Source organism: Maudiozyma barnettii (genome assembly GCF_903064755.1).
Source record: "Maudiozyma barnettii strain CLIB 1767 genome assembly, contig: KABA2_01, whole genome shotgun sequence".
NCBI classification, from domain to species: domain Eukaryota; kingdom Fungi; phylum Ascomycota; class Saccharomycetes; order Saccharomycetales; family Saccharomycetaceae; genus Maudiozyma; species Maudiozyma barnettii.
In genome coordinates this window covers 1-23,047 of record NW_024545238.1, presented here as the reverse complement: position 1 = coordinate 23,047, position 23,047 = coordinate 1, and the positions used below count along the sequence as shown (strand labels likewise).

At 33.7% G+C, this 23,047-nt stretch overlaps 6 protein-coding genes across 6 annotated transcripts; 3 read left to right on the top strand and 3 right to left on the bottom strand.

Annotated features, from left to right (window-relative positions):
* Window positions 1-151: 151 nt before the first annotated feature.
* On the bottom strand, window positions 152-2,098 carry CBP1 (Cbp1p; the record flags this gene model as incomplete). Its single annotated transcript, XM_041547955.1, has 1 exon — window positions 152-2,098. The coding sequence occupies one exon, from the start codon at window positions 2,096-2,098 to the stop codon at window positions 152-154; it is 1,947 nt and encodes a 648-aa protein (XP_041403889.1).
* A 284-nt stretch (window positions 2,099-2,382) lies between these two features.
* Window positions 2,383-3,273, bottom strand: PEX2 (ubiquitin-protein ligase peroxin 2; the record flags this gene model as incomplete). Its single annotated transcript, XM_041547954.1, has 1 exon — window positions 2,383-3,273. One exon carries the CDS (start codon window positions 3,271-3,273, stop codon window positions 2,383-2,385), a length of 891 nt encoding a protein of 296 aa, XP_041403888.1.
* Window positions 3,274-4,176: 903 nt separating this feature from the next.
* KABA2_01S00176 (M20 family metallopeptidase) lies at window positions 4,177-5,910 on the top strand (the record flags this gene model as incomplete). Its single annotated transcript, XM_041547953.1, has 1 exon — window positions 4,177-5,910. One exon carries the CDS (start codon window positions 4,177-4,179, stop codon window positions 5,908-5,910), a length of 1,734 nt encoding a protein of 577 aa, XP_041403887.1.
* Window positions 5,911-6,165: 255 nt separating this feature from the next.
* Window positions 6,166-11,499, bottom strand: KABA2_01S00154 (uncharacterized protein; the record flags this gene model as incomplete). The annotated part of the gene is made up of 1 exon (XM_041547952.1): window positions 6,166-11,499. The coding sequence occupies one exon, from the start codon at window positions 11,497-11,499 to the stop codon at window positions 6,166-6,168; it is 5,334 nt and encodes a 1,777-aa protein (XP_041403886.1).
* Window positions 11,500-18,216: 6,717 nt separating this feature from the next.
* Window positions 18,217-19,323, top strand: KABA2_01S00132 (uncharacterized protein; the record flags this gene model as incomplete). The annotated part of the gene is made up of 1 exon (XM_041547951.1): window positions 18,217-19,323. The coding sequence occupies one exon, from the start codon at window positions 18,217-18,219 to the stop codon at window positions 19,321-19,323; it is 1,107 nt and encodes a 368-aa protein (XP_041403885.1).
* A 998-nt stretch (window positions 19,324-20,321) lies between these two features.
* Window positions 20,322-21,017, top strand: GTT1 (bifunctional glutathione transferase/peroxidase; the record flags this gene model as incomplete). The annotated part of the gene is made up of 1 exon (XM_041547950.1): window positions 20,322-21,017. One exon carries the CDS (start codon window positions 20,322-20,324, stop codon window positions 21,015-21,017), a length of 696 nt encoding a protein of 231 aa, XP_041403884.1.
* Window positions 21,018-23,047: the final 2,030 nt, after the last annotated feature.

The window sequence follows — 23,047 nt, the reverse complement described above, 5'->3', positions numbered from 1 at the left end:
AAATTTTTAAAAAGATTGCAGAATTATAAATCTTTTCTATTTCAAGAATATATATATATATATATATATATCGTTAAAGTTGTCCCGGGCACAAAATATAAAAAAAAAGTACACTTAAAAAAAAAATACACTTAAAAAAAAGCGAATGTATTTATTGCTGGTCCTCCGATTTGTTTAAATTAACAGATAGTGGATTTGATACAATAGTTTCCTTACTTTCGTTACGGGATTCCATTCTAATATCACGATCAGTTTTGAGCTCAGACAACAATACCCCTAAGCTGTTCAGAACCGAACAACACCACATATATATATCATTTCTCTTTAATCCTAGAGAGCGATCTGCTATTGTTCTTAATATAACCAATCGATTTCTCTTCGTTATTTTAATCCTTATATCCATCGGATTCTGCACAGACCATGGGTTGTACGAACATATTTTACCATCTATTTTCCTTGAAGATTTTAAGTATATATATTTGGCCAAATCAAGGTTATTACATTTTGTTCTATTTTTGGACAAGGAAGCTTCACCAACGAGGTATTTCATGTAAATAGCTGATATATATTCCCATAATGGAAGTTCATGTTTATAATCTACTCTATGAATTTTCATTAAAAATTCGTTAATGAGTGGGAATATATTTTCATTCAATTTTGAACCCTTGTTCTTATTCCATTCCAAAAGTTTATCTATGATCATAGGATATAATGGCAAACGTTTATGGACGGGTATACTATCTAACAATTTGATAGCTTGTAATATGGTTTCGTTACTTTTATTCTGCAAAAGCTGCTGTGTAATGGACATATATTCATGTGTTGAAAGGGAACCATACAACTCTTCAATACGCTTCATTGTTTGATTTGAGTTTTTGTAATCTTGAAATCGAAGTTGCATTCCAAATAACGATGACAGATAGTCTTTACTATTCCATAATAGTACTTGAACAGATTGTGAAGAAAAAGATCTCATATTATGGATTATGGTTTGAGCTAATTGAAGAGACGAAGTCCTCGATATATACCTCAAAACTTCTGGGAGTAATAAAGGGTTGTTGCAAATATATGTGGGAGGTAATTCCTCTAGAAGTTTTCTACATTCAGCATTATAAGCTGTATTTTTATTGAATATTTTGAAAATATGAAAGATTACTCTAGGATCATGCTGCGTGATTGGATTACACCTGTTTTTAATTTGCGACCATACGGCGAGTACCCCTGCTGGATTATTAAGCTTACCATCAGATTTGAGCAACGAATATGCAATATTTAGTTGATTTTGTTTGTCACCATTTAAGGAAGAAGATTCTAAGGTGGCATTCATCAACTGCCGCTTGACCTCCTTTTCCAGCAGTGGTGTATTTTTTAGAGACTGAGCCATTATATTTAAGGTATAGAATTGGAAATTTGTTAACGGTAATTTTTCTTCATGAGACTGAAACAATTTTTCCAATTGAATATAATTTTCTAATAAAACATTATTGATTTTGGGGTTATTGAAGGATATGGTAGACAAAAGTTTTGAAGCAAGTTTAGTATCTAGTTGTGATTCTGGGTATAATTTATAATATAATATGTAAAGATCGATTAACATAGTGAAATCCTGACTGTTTATGGCATCGTTTAAGCACCACATAAATATGTCAGCTTGTGATGAGTTTGGATCATAGGGGTATGGAGATAGTTGACGTATGATTTCTGAAATTAATTTAGTATCTCCCAAGTTATAAATTATTTCTCTTCTATAAAGACCTCGGGATACAGATGAATTTTGTTTATGTTTTTGGATGAACTGAATAAAATTATGAAAGGGTATATTATGAACTAGAGATAATTCTGAGAGATTCTCTTTATTTACAGGGACAATTGTGAAGGATGATAGGATTTCTAATCTATACTTCCAATATTCTTGGATCATATAGTTGTTATGACCATTTAAAATCTTGTCATTATTTATGATGTCGGTTATGTTATTTACAAGGGATTGTCCTTTTGTAGTGGTTTGGGAATATAATCTGTTGTACGAAAATGAATAAAACCTGCAATTCATATACTTTATGGTTGATGCATGTTGGAAAAATGGGCGGAGATACATCTATGATGACGACATATGTAGCTAGCTGCTGTGGTTCAATCTAAAGCTCTTTTATATATAGTTACCTGTGCTTATTTGTTTTTGTATGAAATCGACGTAGTTAATACCTTTTTGTTCGTTAATCTGAAACAAAACTTTTAAATTTCAAAAAAAAAAAGCCCATCATCAACTTTTACAGCGAAGAAAAAGATTCAGAGAGCGGTGGTAACAGTAGTGCCAATAACAGTACAAAGTCAAAAATAAAACGAATTATATATATACCTATTATGAAATATCTTTGAAGGCTATAAAGTACTATATAATGGAGATGCTTGAAGAAGCCCTTTCTTTTTGCAATTAGAACATTGTTTCCATTCGAGCACTTTACAACAACACCAGTAACAATAAGTTGCTTGACAACAATATAAAATATAAGGATTATTTGGGGGTTCATTACACAATGGACATTGTCGTATACCTGTTTTAGAGGCTATAGTGTTTGTTATGGAGTTCTTGTTAGATTTCTCTTGCCATGAGTGGAATATTGTCCTTGAGTTTGGTAACAATATAGCCATATTCAGCAATTCTAGAACTGCATTCCATAACAACTGTCGGTTCTGGACCTCCATAGTTGCTAGACGGCTCTGTTGTGAGAATTGTCCAGATGTAATCATGACATTGACATCGTCAGGGGTCATCCTCAGACGTAGTAATCTGTGTAATATCGATATATAATTACCAGTCACTATAAAATTTGCAAAATTGAAAAATTCCGCCAAACTTGTGAGTAAACGTAACCATTTAAGAAAGCGTTGTTGGTGTGCAGAAGGTAACAGTTTATCAGATTTCGCTAAAAGGTATTTAATTAAGACTGTCGTTAGAAAAAGGGTACCTCTCAAGGGTGATTTATAAGATAAACCATTTAATCTAGTTCCATAAGTTTCATCGACCTCTTCCCCTGATTGTTGCTCCTTGTCTTTTAGTAATATCTGCCCACTTTTTCTTTTCTTCACAACAAACATATACAGTAGAGCATCACATACTAACCTCCATTCATCTGTATTCTTCCACCGAGCAAGTCTCGTCTCATGGTTGTCATCATCTCCTGCAAAAATGGCATTACTCAGATCATGTAATAGTCCTGAATACAGTTCATCGTCCAAGATATGCGAATCTAACTGTGCTACTCTTGACATAATAGAGTAATAATGCTCTTCTTCTAACTCCACAGCGAAAACTACCTTAGTGAACTTTAACTCTGTTTCTATCTATCCTTAGACTGGCTGAAACTCCGTTAACGAGGTATTCGCAAATGCTCTCTACTTTATGATCATTAATCGACCTTGTTCCAACATCACATTACATTACATTCTTCGCAGTCCAGGTAGCATCCATCCCATCATCCATCCACTTCTAGTTATTTATTGTTGAAGGTTACTTATTATTCCGCTCCTCTCCTCGGAGGTAATAAACCTCCCGCAGCAGCAGCACTCACCGCCGCCGCCCGAAACGGATCGCTGATTCACTAATTATTTTTATAAGATTATGGATAAAATGGCTCACGAAACGTTTAGGAAATACATGAGAAACACATGAGAAACGCTCCGTGGAAATGACCACCAAAGCACTTCAACAGAGCATAAATCCCACGTCAACAAAGCACCAGAATGCTCCACGGATGCTTTATTTATGTCACGTCACTTTCCACCAACTATTATATAATGGCAATACACGTACAACAGCGAGCGTAAGGAATGAATAATTAGCGGTGAGGATGGTATTATTGTTATTGAAACTTCTGTCTGCAATGTTCGATGACCGTACACACTGAACTATTGTTGTATCTTTATCAGAGGAGTCCATTGATAAGGCTGTCTGTTGCAAGTCGTGGGGTTTACGAGAAAAACTAATATATATATATATATATATATATATATATATCTATATACTAGTACCGTTCTGTTTATTTGTTTTGAACCTGTATTTTTCTTTCTTTGTTCATATCTTGCAAATGGAAATATGAGTTATATCTGTAGTCGTTGTAATAAAACTAAAATTAATACAACGTGAATATATGAGATATTTCTTCTTCTCACCTCATGTCTAAAATACCAACTAACGCCAACAGTATTGGTAAGAAATTTCGTACGAGTCTACTGCTATGCCTGGCTACAATCCTTTTAGTACTATTTACTAAAGAAATAACTATTTGGACCCCATTTACTGAATCGATCAAAGAGGAATACTGTCCTGCACGGTTTCCACTCCATGCTTCAGATGACTTGTCCGTGCAAAATATTTTGCATGACCCAGAATATAAGCAATTAAGTATTAAAAGACTTGCTGGAGCTATTCAAATCCCAACAGTGATACACGATGATAACCCTCAACCAAAATATTCTCCAGAATATTATAAAGAATGGTACACCTTCCATGAATATCTAGCTGAACAATTTCCATTAGTGCATAAATATTTGAAAAAAGAAACTGTGAATAATGCATCTTTACTGTATACGTGGCAAGGCTCAAACCCTGATCTAAAACCAATAATATTCTCAGCTCACATAGATGTAGTTCCTGTAGAATCAAGCACTGTTCAGCAATGGGAACACCCTCCATTTTCAGGTCATTATGATGAAGAAAGTGATACGATATGGGGTCGTGGATCCTTTGATGCAAAGAATTTGCTGATCGCCCAGTTTGAAGCCATCGAACATTTACTTTCATCAGGTAAATTTACCACCAAACGTACCATATTGTTATCATATGGTCATGATGAAGAGACCGGTGGTGCACAAGGTGCAAATAGTATTTCTAAATTGTTATTGAACAGATATGGTCCAAAGGGTATTCTGGCTCTCTTCGACGAGGGTGCAGGTGTCATACCACTAAAGGATAATAAGACATTCGTTGCTGCAATCTTAAATAGTGAAAAGGGTTACGTTGATTTAGCAATCAAACTTAGTGGAACGGGTCCAGGTAGAACAGGACATTCATCACAACCCCCTGATCATACACATATTGGTGTAGCAGCGGATTTGATCAGTTTATTGGAGAAACATTCATTTAAATCCAATTTTAAAGTAACCAATCCAACATTTGAGTTTCTTACTTGTGCAGCAGAACATTCCTTAGGTTTACCGAGATATTTACAATGGCTGATTAGTTCTGCACGTCATAATCGTTTAGCTGAATACGCCTTGGGTCGTTTACTTGATGCACAAGAAAGTTTTAAATATTATTTCAAGACAAGTCAAGCCATAGATATTATACAAGGTGGAAACAAAGCTAATGCACTACCAGAATACGTTACTTTCACAATAAATCACAGAATAGAAATCGAATCATCAGTTAATGAAACTATATCTCACTTCATTTCATTAGCGAAAATTATTGCATCAAAATATCATTATAGTATTTTTCTCGACGGTAAAACTGTAATAAATGAACATCCTCAAAAAGAGCTTGCCCCTGCTTCAATCGATATTCAACCAATAGGGTTATTGGAACCATCTCCAATCACTCCCGCAGAAGGTGATTTATGGGATATTCTAACTGGTACAGTACAATACATATTTGAAGATTCCATGGGAAAAACAAGTGCGTCAAATCTTTTCATGGCACCAGCTCTTTCCCCTGGTAATACAGACTCAAAACATTTCTGGGATGTGACAGATCACATCTACAGATTTATTGGCTCTATTGTCCCTTCTGACATCTTGGATACAACACATTCAGTAAACGAACATTTTGTTATGAACCATCATTTACAGACAATCGCATTTGTACATCAATTTATCCTCAATATCAATACGTTTGGCCCTGATTTATAGTGAATTATAATAATTATGAATATATATATAATAAGTCACCTATTTCATTCCAATTTGAATTAATTCATAAGTTATTTATACTTTATAATCGTTTTTGTGAGTAGATGATTTAATGTGATCATGTAAGAATAATTGAATATAGAAATGTAAATAAAAGTATAGATATATAAAAGAACTTAAATAGAAAATTGGAGTTAAATATTTCCACGAAAAAAGAAAAATTGAAAAAGAATATTAGATTTCATAAATTCATAACTATATTAGCAGTAGGATCAATGTCAAAACTATGAAATATGAATACCATGTATTTATGGATTTTATGTTACCACCGTTTCCATAATCATCAATGGAATTATAATAGTTTTCATCTACTTCAGAGTTATCATTTGTTATCGATGCCAAATCTTCAAAGTCATCACCTTTTCCAGGACTCCCAGTATACGTAATACCATTATCTAGCACTGTTGTAGAAGCTGATATCGTTGTGTAAATTTGAGCAGAGGTTTTTGCACCATCATTATCTTCTAGATTTGTTTCTGAAAGATCAAAGGAAATATGTTTATCTGAATCTTCAGCCTTACTATCCACCTGCTTTGGTTCAAGATTATCTGAATTATCATCATTGCTGTTGTCATTCACTTGATCATCAGATATATTTCCACCAAAATTGTTACCGTTTTTGTCATTATCGGTCAGGTCTTTGTCACTGCCAGGAACAAATGTTGAACCTGTGTTCGTAGAAGTACCGAATTTGGACGTGGAAGATTTAGTGGAATATGTGGAATTAGAAGATGTTATAGAGTCCCTCCCAATGGCATCCAGACTAGACGACAACATATTGGATGAACTTTGAGTAAGTGTAACACTATCAGTAGCACCAGTTGTTATCGTAGCTTCCATATCTGTAGTGGTAAATATTTGGGAATTTGTATCTGTGATACTCCTGTCAATCGTAATCGACCCAGTTTCAGTGGATACGACAGTATCACTTGTGCCAATATACGTTTTAGAAAAGTCAGTTGAGATCTCAGATGTGGAAATTGCAGTACCATCGATATAAGTGGAACCTGTACCCTCCATATCAGTACCCGTAGTAATACCATCTGTACTTGTAGAAATAATATCAGTACCAGCTGTATCAGTAGTAGTTGTACCAGTACCAGTTGAAATATTACCAGTTGTACCAGTACCAGTTGAAATATTACCAGTTGTACCAGTACCAGTTGTACTAGTACCAGTTGAAGTATTACCAGTTGTACCAGTACCAGTTGAAATATTACCAGTTGAAACATTACCAGTTGTACCAGTACCAGTTGTACCAGTACCAGTTGTTTCAGTACCAGTTGTTTCAGTACCAGTTGTACCAGTACCAGTTGTACTAGTACCAGTTGTACCAGTACCAGTTGTATCAGTACCAGTTGAAACATTACCAGTTGTACCAGTACCAGTTGTACCAGTACCAGTACCAGTTGTACCAGTACCAGTTGTGTCAGTACCAGTTGTACCAGTACCAGTTGTACTAGTACCAGTTGAAGTATTACCAGTTGTGTCAGTACCAGTTGAAATATTACCAGTTGCATCAGTACCAGTTGTACTAGTACCAGTTGTACCAGTACCAGTTGTACCAGTACCAGTTGTACCAGTACCAGTTGTACCAGTACCAGTTGTACCAGTACCAGTTGTACCAGTACCAGTTGTACCAGTACCAGTTGTACCAGTACCAGTTGTACCAGTACCAGTTGTACCAGTACCAGTTGTACCAGTACCAGTTGTACCAGTACCAGTTGTACCAGTACCAGTTGTACCAGTACCAGTTGTACCAGTACCAGTTGTACCAGTACCAGTTGTACCAGTACCAGTTGTACCAGTACCAGTTGTACCAGTACCAGTTGTACCAGTACCAGTTGTACCAGTACCAGTTGTACCAGTACCAGTTGTACCAGTACCAGTTGTACCAGTACCAGTTGTACCAGTACCAGTTGTACCAGTACCAGTTGTACCAGTACCAGTTGTACCAGTACCAGTTGTACCAGTACCAGTTGTACCAGTACCAGTTGTACCAGTACCAGTTGTACCAGTACCAGTTGTACCAGTACCAGTTGTACCAGTACCAGTTGTACCAGTACCAGTTGTACCAGTACCAGTTGTACCAGTACCAGTTGTACCAGTACCAGTTGTACCAGTACCAGTTGTACCAGTACCAGTTGTACCAGTACCAGTTGTACCAGTACCAGTTGTACCAGTACCAGTTGTACCAGTACCAGTTGTACCAGTACCAGTTGTACCAGTACCAGTTGTACCAGTACCAGTTGTACCAGTACCAGTTGTACCAGTACCAGTTGTACCAGTACCAGTTGTACCAGTACCAGTTGTACCAGTACCAGTTGTACTAGTACCAGTTGTACCAGTACCAGTTGTACCAGTACCAGTTGTACCAGTACCAGTTGTACCAGTACCAGTTGTACCAGTACCAGTTGTGTCAGTACCAGTTGAAATATTACCAGTTGTGTCAGTACCAGTTGTACCAGTACCAGTTGAAATATTACCAGTTGTATCAGTACCAGTTGTACCAGATGCAGTATCAGTTGAAGAAGTTGCATCAGTAGTAGCTGAACCAGAAATAGTTTGAGTAGTTTCACCAGAAGCATCTGAATCTGACGTAGAAATACCAGTAGTCGTAGTGATTGTACCTATTATAGTTGAAGTAGTATCACTGGTAATAATAATTGTTGAATCTGTCGAAGTCGAACCAGAAGTAACATCCTCGGTATTGGTTAAAGTAACATCTGTATTTGTTGAACCAGGCTTAGTTGAATTGGGATCACCAGTAGTAGATGCACTGATTGTTGAGCTAGAAGTAGCATCATTTGTGCTTGTAATTGCAGTACCTGTGGTAGTTGGATCAAAGGTAATATCAGTAGTTGTTACACCTGTAGTAGTTAGATCCGAAGTTACATCATCTGTGTTTACAGAAATAGTACTGGTGGTAATTGTTCCAGTGTTAGTCAAGTCTGAAGCAGTACCTATAGTGGTTAGACCGCTATTAGTAAGATCTGAACTAAGATCATTTGTGTGTGTCAATGTACTCTCAGTCACAGTTGGGTTTGTATATGTTGTATCTGAGGTCTTACTGTCGGAATTTGAAGAGATGGTACTCGATGTTGTGGAATCAGTATTAGTTATGTCTGAAGTAATACCTGTGGTCACTATATCAGTGCTAATGAAGTCTGAACTAAGAATACTTGTATTTATGGAGTCTGAACTAAGGTTATTAATATTTGTCGACTCACTGCTAGTGATAGACGCTCCTGTAGAAGTTATCTCTGATATATTACCATTAGAATTTGTAGAAATGGATCCTGTTGTTGAACTAGTAGTAACTGTTTCAGAGGTGCGGTCATCTGTATTTGTAGAAGTAGTATCATCAATATCCGTTGAAATGAAACTTGTAGTAGTATCTTCTGTATCTGTGGAGGTAGAATTGGCAGTAACGATACCAGAAGTAATATCATCTGTAATTGTAGATATAAAATCTGTAGTTGTACCTGAAAATGTTAAGTCTGAAGTGATATCACCAGTATTTGTAGAAGCAGTACCAGACGTAATCATTTCTGTGGAAGTGGAGTCAAAAGTAACATCATCTGTGTTAGTGGAAGTAATACCAGTGTTTGTAGAGCTCGAGCCTTGAGTAACAACATCCGTACTTGTTGACATAATGTCTGTATTAGTTGTTGTAGTTACAGTGATAGCAACGTCTGTTTCAGTAGAAGTAGCATCTGTATTGCTAGAAGCCATTCCAGAGGGGTATATTTCAGTGCCAGTAGTTGCAGTTTCAGAAAAAGTATTATCTGTGTTAGTGAAGGAAGTTCCAGAGATAGTACCATCTGTTGCTGTAGTAGCAATATCCGTAGTGAAACCGTCAGTACTAAAAGTTATATCATTTGTTGTAGTAGTGTATGTTGAGTAATCCCCAGAATCGGATTGCGAACCCGATACATCAGTTGTGGCGGTCAATAAAGTACTATCAGAAGTTGAAATTAGGGATGATGTTAAATCGGTACTTGATTGGGAAGATCCATATATAGTTTCCGTAACTGTTTCTGTCACAGTAACAGTGTCTGTTGAGGTCTGAACATCTGTGATTGTTGCCATGTTGGAAACTGTGTTTGTTATGACTACAGTGGTAGTGTCGCTTATAACAGTACTACTAACATCGGTTATGGTTGCAAATACAGTAGTTGTTGTAATCTCTGTAGTGGACGTGATAATTGAAGTCGGGACCAACTCAGTTATAGTAGATACCAATGTGTCTGTAAATGTAACACTAGTAACATCTGTAACTGTTTCAGTTTTAGTATCTGTGCTAACATCGGTTACAGTGTAATGATTATCTGTAGTAACAGTGAAAGTGTATGTAGTAACAGAAGTCTCAGTTGATAATAATAAAACCGAAGAAGTTGTAACTGTTGTTTCATGAGATGTCTGTGTTACAACTTGCGTTTCAACTGTTGTATCAGTTGTTACAATGGTGTAAGTTTGATGTAAAGTTTCGGTTACATTATATGTTTCAGTGTGTGTTGCAGTCTCCGAGAACGTTTGATTAATATAACTGGTTTCGTACGCGGTTTCTGTAGTTACGGCCGAACTAACTAAGGTAATTGTTTGATTGACCGTTTCCGTAGAAAATAAAGTAAATGTATCTGTTTCGGTTTTGGTCAATGTTTGATTTTGATTTTGAGTTTCTGTAGAGTATAAAGTTTCCGTCACTGTATCAGTTGTAGCCTCTGTCATCGTTTCACTCACGGTATCTGTGGATACCAAGGTAACAGTTAATGTATCCGTGACTGTTGAAGTTTCTGTGAAGTTTTGAGTTTGAGTATCAGTAGTAACATGGGTATATGTGACAGTATCAGTGTCAGTAGTAACTTGAGTATGAGTAACAGTATCAGTGTCTGTTGTAACTTGAGTATGAGTAATAGTATCAGTGTCTGTCGTAACTTGAGTTTGAGTAACAGTATCTGTATTTGTTGTCACCTCTGTATGAGTCTGGGTTTCAGTATTAGTAGCAGTTTGAGCATGTAGGTCACCAACATTGGCAAGTAATTGTTCTGTATCAGCAACAGCACCTGGTAACGAATATTGACAAATATAAACAGTGTTTGTACCACATGTCTTTTTGGCGCAACCAATTTGAGTACTTTCCTTCCAAACGACTTGAACAAAATTACGATTATCGTCTGTAAGTTCCGGATCAGCATAATCATAGTATTGAACCCCATCATACCAACCAGAAACAGCTTCATCAATATCACTTGAACCAATAGAAACTGTAAAACCATAAGCGCCATTCGAATATACATTTTCTTGATCACACTTATAACTACCAGCCAAATCAATTGCAGATGTAGCAGCTTTCTTTAACCAACTAACAGAAGACGTGTCAACATGATAATTTCTTTTGTTTGTAATAGCAGCTACCATTTGATCTTGTTCTTTACTGGAAAGGGCATATTTGGAAGTGAATATACCACCAGCAACTAATTGGGCTCTTAGAAAGAGCGTAATTGTTGTAAGTAAAATTACATTCATCATATCAATTTGAACAAAGTATTATTGATAAGTGTTGAAATAATTTTTAAAATTGTTAAATTTATTGTTGTGTTCCTTTTACGTTGCTATACATTATAAAATGATAGATAAAATAATTATTATAAGCTTAGATTAGTATTGATTGTATCTGTTGAACTTATATATATATATATATATAAATTTTAACCATATTTATCCTTGTAAGAGTTCATTCAAACAAATCATTTTTACATAATACGGTTAACTAGGAATGTCTGAGAAAAGAGGGGTACATTTTGGCAAATAAACATATAATAATAATAATCAACCCTCATTATGGAACTTAAAAAAAGGTTTTAGATTGTCATTCCTTAACAACTAATATCGAGGGGATTTTGTTCAATACTATATTCGGTACGGCAGAGATACAATAAAACTATACTTTAATAATATTCTCTATTATTCTCTTTTATATAATTTAAACCCTATATATAGATCCCTGCGTAACTATTATTTATCATAGGATACTCTAATACACTTTTGTTATTACCAAAGTCATACAAGACAAGTAACTCACGTTATTCGTTACCGTCTTTGTGCTTCCATTATATCAGCTACTGAAAACATATAATAAGATTTCAGATATTCGTAAGATCTGCAAGTCTTACATACATTTAAGAATATTTTCGTACTTTAATGGACTATCTTCTGCGGAATAAAAAAAAATAGTTCTTGGGTGTTCAACGTTTAGATACAGAGTGGGGAAGCATAACTTCCCCTCAAATCGTCCATCCTCAACATTTAGAGACCTTTTTAGACATAATTTGTTCGAAATACATGGACTTCAACAAAAAACACATAATTCATTGCGACAGAAAGGCTATGTAGATTTGAATATTAAAAGTCATAGATATTATTGTTAAAACAATGTGAAATGCACATCGACATATAACAAAAAAGGAACTGAACTTGAGGTACTTCATGAATCAATCCATGGAAAGGGGGTTCCGTGGAAATTCCCTCTTATTCGGACACTTTAGTAAGGTATTACCAAAGCTGTATCGAAAACGTAAACTCGTATACTTAGAGTTCTCTGCTTTCCATATCTGCTAGACGACTTCCCATTGCTGTCCAGGTGTTTCTATGGTGGAGCCCCCAAGATACCTCGAATGGGCGACGATCATCATTTTTAAGTCCCCACCAAATGATAAAGCGGAAGCATACTTCGTGCGAGACTTTAAGAGTCCAGAAAAAAAGATCTGCATCGTATATCACAAATTCTAATTAAATGAAAAAAAAAATGCTACAAAAGAAACAAAGAAAAGGCAATTTTTGGTTCAAAAGATTAAGTGACTAGGGCTGAAGTTGTAAATCGAATTACCTGATCAGCCTCTCTATTCGTTGAGATCCCTTAAAATATTTTCTTGTAGAGATATAGTTGAAAATATTGGAGTATACTCCAATAAACAAGATAATCTTAATACTTGAGTTCTAGTAAAACACGTGGATGTATCTTTTGGTTAATATGTAATTTGTAATTTCAACACATAGAGTAAGTCCAGTCTCACTTGCATTTCCTAATCATTCAAATATTAATTTATTTGAGAGAGGGGTGCAATTCAGAGTATTAACTCAAAAGTCGACTTATTTGTATTGTTCTCTTCACGACGGGCGGCCCCCTCTTTTAAAGGAAAGTTCTTCTTCTTAGAGAAATGAGTTTTTGCCATTTTAGGTACTATTGTGTAATACTGGTTAATACGTACAATCACTTCATTTTAAACTTTTTCTCGGAATTCATATCATTCGAAGATCAATAATTTTTAAATAAAGAATTTTTATTATTATATTGAGATTGGTCCCCATTTTTTTTTCCTCCACACAATAAACTTTTATAAATTTAATATGCAGAATTGTTTTCATATCAATTTTCAGTCTACAAAAAATATATATCTATTACTAAAGATTATTCAATACATATGTCTATAAGTCCCATTCAATGGCTTCATTTTTCAGTCTAGAACTAAATTTTTACGAAGGGTTTATTTTATTTACCTCCAAACCTAATTGAAAAAAAACTAGTATTAACTCATTCATCTATAGTGGACATTATTTTACTTATATACATCGAGAATTGTTCCATATCTATACTGAGATAGTTCATACAGTTCAGCCAAACTCTACATTATAAAAGCTACACTAAAACAGTATTCTCTATTGTAAACTATATGTTAATATTTAAACTCTATGTATATATTCCTGTGAAGCTCTCGTTTATTTAAGGATATTATAATACATTTTCATTTTGATCAATGTCATTCATTTAACTCACTTTATTCGTTACCGTCTTTGTGCTTTCAATTATACCAGATACCGAAAAATTTCATTATTTTGTCGATTTACGTAGAGTTTTGAGCAGACATACTTGGGTGTACATAGTAATTAACTAATAAATAAAAATCCTTGAAACGGTTAAGGGCCAATAACTACTTCTCTACAAGAAAATCCTATGCTCTAATAATGATGAAGATTTGTTATAAGATTAAACAATCGAGCTTTTTTTAATTTCAATAATACTCTATGTGTTTAATACCCAAAATATCAGTCTTAAAAGAATATTCATAGAAAGTTTAACATAAAAAGATATAGGTTAAAACGGTATCTCTTATGTTTCCACGCTAAGTAGCCATAGTAAAATTATTAACCCTCCCTAAATAGCTAATACGAGAAGTAAGAGGAAAGTTACGGATATATCTATATATTTTTAATTATTCCTATGGAAAAAGTTTACTATCCTATTCATCAACCCAACTAGAGCTTTTTATTAATCTAACTTAATAATGAAGTAACGGAGTAATACCAACTAAATATTTTCTCCTCAGAATATAATCAAGTTGATGGAACAATTTTACACACATATACACATACGAATACAGAATATGAGCACGATAGGAACTCTTTTATGTTATATATGATTTATCCAATCATAAAACAAGCATAAAATAAGTCAACAGATCAACGGGAATGTTTTTATTACTTTATTTTACATTATTAACTACACTTTTTAAACTAATCCTGGCCGATCGCCTTACAACATCTGATAGCTCAATAGTCAATTTTCGGTAATTACAATTATGTGGAGAGTTTTCTGATAACGATTAATACCCATTATTAGGTATAATTGAAATCCCTTCAGATGATCATTACTTTAAGTATATCCAATATTAAGGGAATCTCAGTACTACAATCAACACTGGTGTAGTTGAATATACTACTGTAAATGATAAATGTTTTACAACGACTATCTTCACTATTCTTGTGGTACCAGAGTCATGGTACTATGGCTTCAACATTATGATAAAAATTTGTTCCACTGCCGGTTATTAATTCTTGATAATCCATATTATTATACTGGCAATACCGATGGCAACCAAGACAATACATTACAAATTATGCGAAACGTGGACGTTTCCTCAGAAGATGGACACTCTGATGCTCAATAGTTTTACAAGTATTTCCTTTATACATTCACTATGGTGTCTTATCACTGATATGGTGATGTTAATTTTGATGTAATTGTCACAGACCCAATATGTGTTAAACATACTTCGCTCCCATCCTACATTTAAACATTATATCTGTATTGTACCATGGCTTTGCAAGGAAACCAATTACTTTTACCCACTAAACTGGTACATTCAAATAAACACACACTACCATTGTGGCTACACATACTGATATATATGAGGGATTGACAGTCGAAACTATATATTTGTTTCGAACTTTGGCTCCAATAACACCAATTATAAGTTCTTCTATCTCTTCTTTATCAGAATCAGTGTTGACCTTAATTGATTTATCATCTATATGCATGTCTCCTTCCTAGGAACAATTGTCGCCCAGCGAGACACTAACCTTCTCTGATAATATAATTGGAGAGGTTCAACTAAGAATACTGAATCATCTTCGTCAGAGGTATATATGCCCCCACCATTTAATCTGATATAATCGACTAATATTCGACATTATTCAGTGAAATATTATAATAATCTAGCACTCCCACGATATCATCAAGTAAACGATTAACCTCACCCAGTGATCATTCATTTTCTTTGATAGAGGAAGTTAAATATTATACTGATACACTATCATTACTGAGTATCTACTATTGCCTTGTGAGGATACGAACAGTAGTACCTCTACTATTACATTTTCAAGTGATAATTCATTATTTTGAAGTAAAGTAACATCAATATCAGATCCATATGATACTCTATTATCAAAGTTAGATTATGCTTCACCAATTTCTCATATATTATCCACAACGGAGACCAGTATAACGACCAATACTATTACATAAGTATCAACATATGATGCATATATAGATCGTCCATTTTCTTCACTATAACATATGTTTCTACTGCCATATCCTCCCTCAATACTGACAATTTATTACTTCCATCGATATGACTTCCATTAATACCTCTAATTTACTATATTTAAACGATTAATATGGTGCATATAGTGAGGGACTATAGTATAAATCAACCAGTTCAAGTGATACATATGCTTCTTCAATATCTAATCCATTGAAACGTCAAGATAGTTCTTAATTACTAAGTGAATCAGAAGAAATTTCGAATAAATCTTCTGAATATTGTTGTACTACAGACTCAAGTGGAACTGTATGGACTTCAAGGACAATTTTGCAAACAACAATTTCCAAATCTGGCAAAGCTCCTAGTTTTACCTCACATTATCTGCCATCTGATGGTAACATATCTTCTGTTAATTAGACAGAAACAAGTTTTAGTTTAGACGATACCTCAACATTCCTATTATTCAGCGATAATATTATCTTGTCATCTACGATAGAATCATCTGAATTAATTACTAATGAAAAACAAAACAAACAGTAACATGAAAAACTAATATTCATTCTTCAGATAACTCATGTTCCTCCTACACTTTTAAAAATAATATTATTAAATAATCAATATATATATATTCATGGGAAACCATCCTTATTAATGGAATAGTCATTAAAAAGGTGAGCACTGGTGTAAGACACCATTGAAAATGTATTGTTGGAAGAAAAAGTTTTACTTCTAGTAAATAATACCTTTTAAATTAGTATATCATGCCACCAGAAGTTTTAAAATACGTACTAGTAATGTTCATAATCTGTAATATAACCCACATTCCTTAAAGCTACAACAATATCATCTTTGGCTTCTCTGCTTATCAATTGTTGAGTCTCACAACAAAAATAAGATTGTCTTTCAATTCAGTAAAGTTTGAATTGAATGGCTGCATAAAGTGAGATATATCTATAAAAATAGATTAATAAAGAAGTAACAGTTCACTAGGTTTTATATCTACTAATAAATATATAGAAGACTAGAATTAGTTCACGAAAAACATTCCCAAAAACCAAATCAAACGACGCAACTTTGTATATTAATATTCTAAATACAATATTATGAATCTACTATCGAAGTTATACCAATTAATATATAAAAAGTAATATAAAGAATGCCTACATAATAGCTAGTTTTACCTTTCCAAATTCCGATAAAATGAAAGTACCAATGAAGGACTACTTGGGAAAATGTAAGAGACAAGGAAAGTTTAAATTTAATTCTTGAAAAGGCAAATGGTGGGTAATATCAAAAACATTAAGTAACTCACCAATATAAGTGCCAACGAATATTTAATATATCTTTTACTAAAAGATTGTACTCAGAAGAACTCCTATACTAAATATTTATTGTGGGGCTATATTGTATATTAGGTTTAACATCTCTATCATGAATATATCGACCATAAAAAATAATTAATGGCAATAAATGAGGGGTAGTAATATCACAAAACAAGTAATCGCTGACTGATTATATAAGGTATAATTCAAACAGAACAATGCAAATTATGATACCCATAAATATATAGGTTTATATTGTATTAGGTACTTTAGTGTAGGTAAAGTATACGTTTTTGTGTTTAGCTCCTCTCATCTCTAACATTTTTATGCAAAGAACAATATACTCCTCCTCACCTACAAATTTTGTATTGTGTCTTAAATTTGTTTAACTTTTTCAGCGCATATATCAAGACATATTGCTCTGAAAATGTAAAATTCTATATAAACATATCAACTGTCATTGTTCCACTAAACCTGCGTAGCATTTTTAAAAAAATTATCAGGTGTGTAAGCGCCGCACCATAGTAAGCGTTGGTTACGTAAAACTATATACATATAAGATAATGCTTTTTAATATTTTGAACTCGAATAATAGAAGAACAATGATTAAAAATTATCTTAATGAAACAATACCAATTAAATTACAAAGAGAATATCCAACCCACTTATACTATTCTACAAGCTATATATGAAATCTATCTATAGGTTCCATTATTTATTCCTTCTTTTCAGATATGATGGTTAGCTATTTCCTTCCCTAACATTAAGAAATACTAATCAATGATGATCTTATTTTTAAAAAAATTATTAAGAAAGATGGTCAATGTATATCTACAGTTTTGTGCAAATAATTGAACTTAAAAGGTTGTTAAGTATTACCTTCTGCAAAAAATTAATAATATAAAAGACCAACAACTTTCTAAAAAAGATATTCAATAAAAATTATTTCCCAATATTTTATTTTCAACCTTTTCAATTTAGATATCAAAATACCATCAATATTAAAAAGCATATACCTTCCAATACATAACGAAATAAATATGAAATTTTCTACTGTTGCTGCTGTTGCTGCTGCTATCAATATTATCTCAATCAATGGAGTGGAGGCAGCTGAAAAATATGGTATCGCAGGCCCCGAGGCTATTTTGTTAACCCAAGCGATGAATGCCAAGAGAGCTCGTCATAATCATACATTACCAGTGTCGTATACCAGTACCATATCGGACAAATGTGAGAGCATTATGAAAGAATTGGATTGTGCCAATCCCAATGTGATTGCTCATAAAGCTTTTGGTAGTACTGTTAGTATCGGTTTTGAAATCGAAGCCGCGATTGATGAATGGTATTCGGAATTTTTCCATTACAATTATGATAATCCAGCTGTTACTCAAGACAACTCAAATTTCTTACAAATGATTTGGAAACCGGTTACAAAAATCGGATGTTGTAAAAAAACATGTCCTGGGACGGGTAAAGTTATTCTTTGTCAATATGATCAAAGAGTAAATCCTCTCAGTCTACCTAGTGGTATCGGTGAACTTCTATTAGATACTGTAACCATCACCGAAACAGTAAATGGTTACACAACTATTACCGATGCTACTACTCTTACTGATATCCTAACTCTTGATACTCAAACAATTACTTTATCAGATGTCACGTCCATTATTACTACTACATTAACCATCGATGAACCAGGTGAACCAACCACTACCACTGAGACTATTACTTTAGATGCTAATACCGAGACTGAAACAGTTACTGACTCAGTCACTGAAACTGAAACTGTTCCAGGTAATGAGAATATCATCACTACATTTGTAACCGATTTCCAAACAACTACTGAGACTATTACTGAAAATGCCCAAACTTCGACCGAAACAGAAACAATCACCGTAAATGAAGAACCAATTACCGTAACTGAAACAGTCACGGGTGAGGCCGAAACAGTTACTGAGACTGAAACCCTGTCTGCTAGTGCTGCCGAGGATTTAACTGAAACAGTAACATTAACCAAGACTCAAACTGACTTCACAACTGAAACAACTACTATAACTGACACAACCACCTTAACTAAAACCCAAGTTAAGACTGAAAATTTTGTTGCGAAATATTCTGCTTCACTTAGTTTAACCGATTTCGTTTAAGTTACAGTTAATATATTCCTAAACTCCTCTATCAATAGAACACAAACATTAAATATCTATTATTATTTTTTCTAGATAGTGCACATTTGGTAATATTGGTGATGGGTACTATTCAAGTTCGTCCAGTATAATTTTATCTTCTATAAAACTACACGAGTTCATAGTTGAATTGATTCCTCTAACTTCAGGGACTTCACAATGTTCTGTAAAAGTGTATTGTTAATAGTATATCTTTTAGTATATATTAATTTCTTATTTAATGTAGGACCTTAATACATAACACTATGCAAGAACTTTCTTTCTTTCAGAAAAATTATAATTTATAATGAATAAACTCTGAATATGTCTCTAGGATTCAGGTTCTAATAAATTATGAATTCAAAATTTCATGACCAACTCTAAGTCAAAATTTGACAGATTTAGTACAAACTTTATGGATGGTTTGGTTGAAACTTATAAATAAAGGTAGTTTCTTCTACTAGAAAAACATTATATCTCACTGTCATCATTCTCAATTATCATTAGGTGAGGAGAACAAGCTCGTATAAAATATTTCATCCTGTAGCCTATATATCTAACTCGATCTTTCTAATACGTAATGCTCTGTCTTTCTTGTAGCTTTTTTTATTAAACACCCCATTATAAATGTCATTATAATCTTTTTACTCCATGTAACGATATTCTTCGTCTTATTTTAAACTCATCTAGAATGTTTCTATGTGGATAGTCTAGAATATCACTAATATTACCCTAAAAAAAAAACATCGTTTCAAAATGGAAACATGTTTTCTCTTTTTTCCGTTTTGGATAATGCAACAAAACCGGGTGCAAAACCATCTTTTAACCACCCCTACCCAAGAAAGACCGAGAGGTGGGGGGGTGGATGATGGCTATCTAAATATATAAAGGTTGTAGAATAATACATTCATCCTCATCAAGACCAACACAATACGAATTATAGATATAGTATATGGCAAACTAAACCAAATATAACTATCATGTCCAATATCAGAGTACATTATTTGAATAAATCAAGATCGTTTAGAGTTATATGGTTACTGGAACATCTGAATGTGGAATACGAAGTCATTCCATATGTTAGGGAAAATAACCGTGCTCCTGAAATGTTGAAGAAAATACATCCTTTAGGACGTTCGCCAATCCTCGAAGTTAAAGATGGAAAAAGTGGTAAAACAAAAATTATTACTGAATCTGGTTATATATTCCAATACATTTTGGAGAAATATGATAATGAGAGGATCTTAAGTTTGAAGGCTCCTGATCAAGCAGAACAAGTTCAATACTACTTACACTACGTAGAAGGATCATTACAACCACCTTTACTGATGGAATACATATACTCTCTAGCAGGTCAATCCCCAGGTCCATTTCCCCTTTCGTACTTAGTGCGTGGTGTACTCGATAAAATTAGTGGTGCCTACTCTAAAGGTGAAGTAAAGAATCAGATCGATTACCTAGAAAATGAAATTTCTAATAATAAAGGTTATTTAATAGGAGGCCAATTCAGTGCCGCAGATATCCTTATGTCGTTTCCTTTAAAGATGGCCTTTCAACGTGGGTTTGCAGAAGAAAAAAACTATCCTCAAATTAAAAAATGGCTTAAGACCATAATTAACGAGAATTCGTATAGTGTTACCAAAGAAAAGACTGCACAATATGAACCTAAAGACTAGAAAAGTAGAAGTTCTGACAATATTGTTTTCCTATTATTTTGTTTATAAAGACGACAATAACCGAAATATATGTGCCAGTATCCTTTATAAGTGTTATACACACATGCATATATATTATTTATTATTCTAGTGACTTTTGAAAAGTGTTTGTGTTGTTTACACGTTTTTAAATATAAATATTTATTCAACGTTTGTTGATCTTGCTGTAGCTTCAAAAAATCATAAGATGGGATAGAGCCTAGTAATGATTCACCATTAATTAAAATCTTGTTCTAAATTGATACTTGTTTTAATTTAATATAGTCCCAATCACCTACAAGTTCATTGTTGAGGATTATTTTCCTATTAGCGTTCGATAAATAGTATACAATGTAACTGGAGTAAATTTTACTACCAGAGTATTGGTCATAGGATTTACCTTGACTCCATAATTTAGCAACCTTTTTAACTTCCTTTGGATTATTTTGAGAGTTCAGAATACTACCAATGTATTTATTGGGTCGCCTTTCATATACTCGATGTAAATTTAACTAGGCATACTTTAGTTTGAAATTTCCTTGAAGATAATTGGAAAAACATTCTGTAAGAATACTGAACTTTGAACCATACTACTAACCCATATATAATCTATTACATCACCATTTACTTGATGATACGGATTTTTTATTAGTAGAAAAAAGATCACATATCAGAGAATTCAAGACACTAATAGCTAGTGTTTTATGACTAGTTTCTTATCCGAAGAGTCGTAATCAAAAAAATGTCCATTGGACCTTGATCAGCGTTGCTACAACTTGCAGCAACAGCTCTAAGTCTTAGATTGGATATGTGAGCTACCGTAACCGCAGAAGACCTATTCTGTGGAGATGAACTTGAAACGTTGTAATCTGCTTGAGTAATAGAATAATTATTAACTGAAGTATAAACCGAACTACCATTCGCACTAGAAAAAATTGGACTAGAACTATTGTAGTAATTATCCATGCCACTACTAGGAAAAGAAATATCGCTGGGTGTAATGGAACTTATTTGATTCCCAGAGGTACCAATTGAGTTATATATATTAGTGTTACCGGTAGAGAAGTATTCAGAAAGGTCAGAAGAGGCAGACCAAAATACCGAACTTGTTTGAATATTTGAACTAGAAAAAAACCTCTTAGTTGGTAAACTGAATGAAGTAAAGTCATTTAAGTAAAGCTATTCCCTGCTTTACAGCATCATAAGAATAAATCACTCAGAAAGCGAGTGAATTGCTATATTACTATTATAATAAGATTATAATCTCCATCAACTATTAAAAGAAGATCTGTTTAGAATTTCTCCAAAGTACTAAATATGCCCATATATAATTAATATCACAAGATATGTTTCAACAAAGAAAAAAAAGTATCTACTTTAAGGATACCATTATTGCCGTTCCACAAAACTGATCACTTAGAATGATGAAGATGAGCAATAAAAAAGTTGAAGACAGAAAATAACTAATATGCAAATCAAATTAATATTGTCTGTAAATATTTTTTAAAGGTGCTACTCTATGAATTCTTGGGACAATATTCTAGCCAGACCATGTAATCCAGAAAATGTAGATACAGCACTAACCCATCACACTAGTCTCGCCACCACTCATGTAAATAATCAAATATTAGGTAACAACAAAACATTCAGATTATTTATTGTACTATCTCTAATGATTCCAACTTATACAACAGAGATTGCAAGAAGACACTCATTTTTATATTGTTTATTACATCAATGTTTATTTCTTTAAGGCTTTATCACCAGTAAACATGTAGTAAAAGCTACACTACCGATAAAATCCGAACGACGATCCTCAGGTGTAATGCAATGCATCTCTGTTCTTCCTCTCTTCGTCTGTGTGTTTTTAAAAGACCAGCTCTTTTGATGTTTGTTGTCCTAAAATGGCAATAAGGATTATCCAAAAGAATGATGAGCGATCATTGTGAGCTCTGCGCTGATTTCCCGCTGGGTATAGATATCATTATCCCTCACACCACTACCCCTCACAA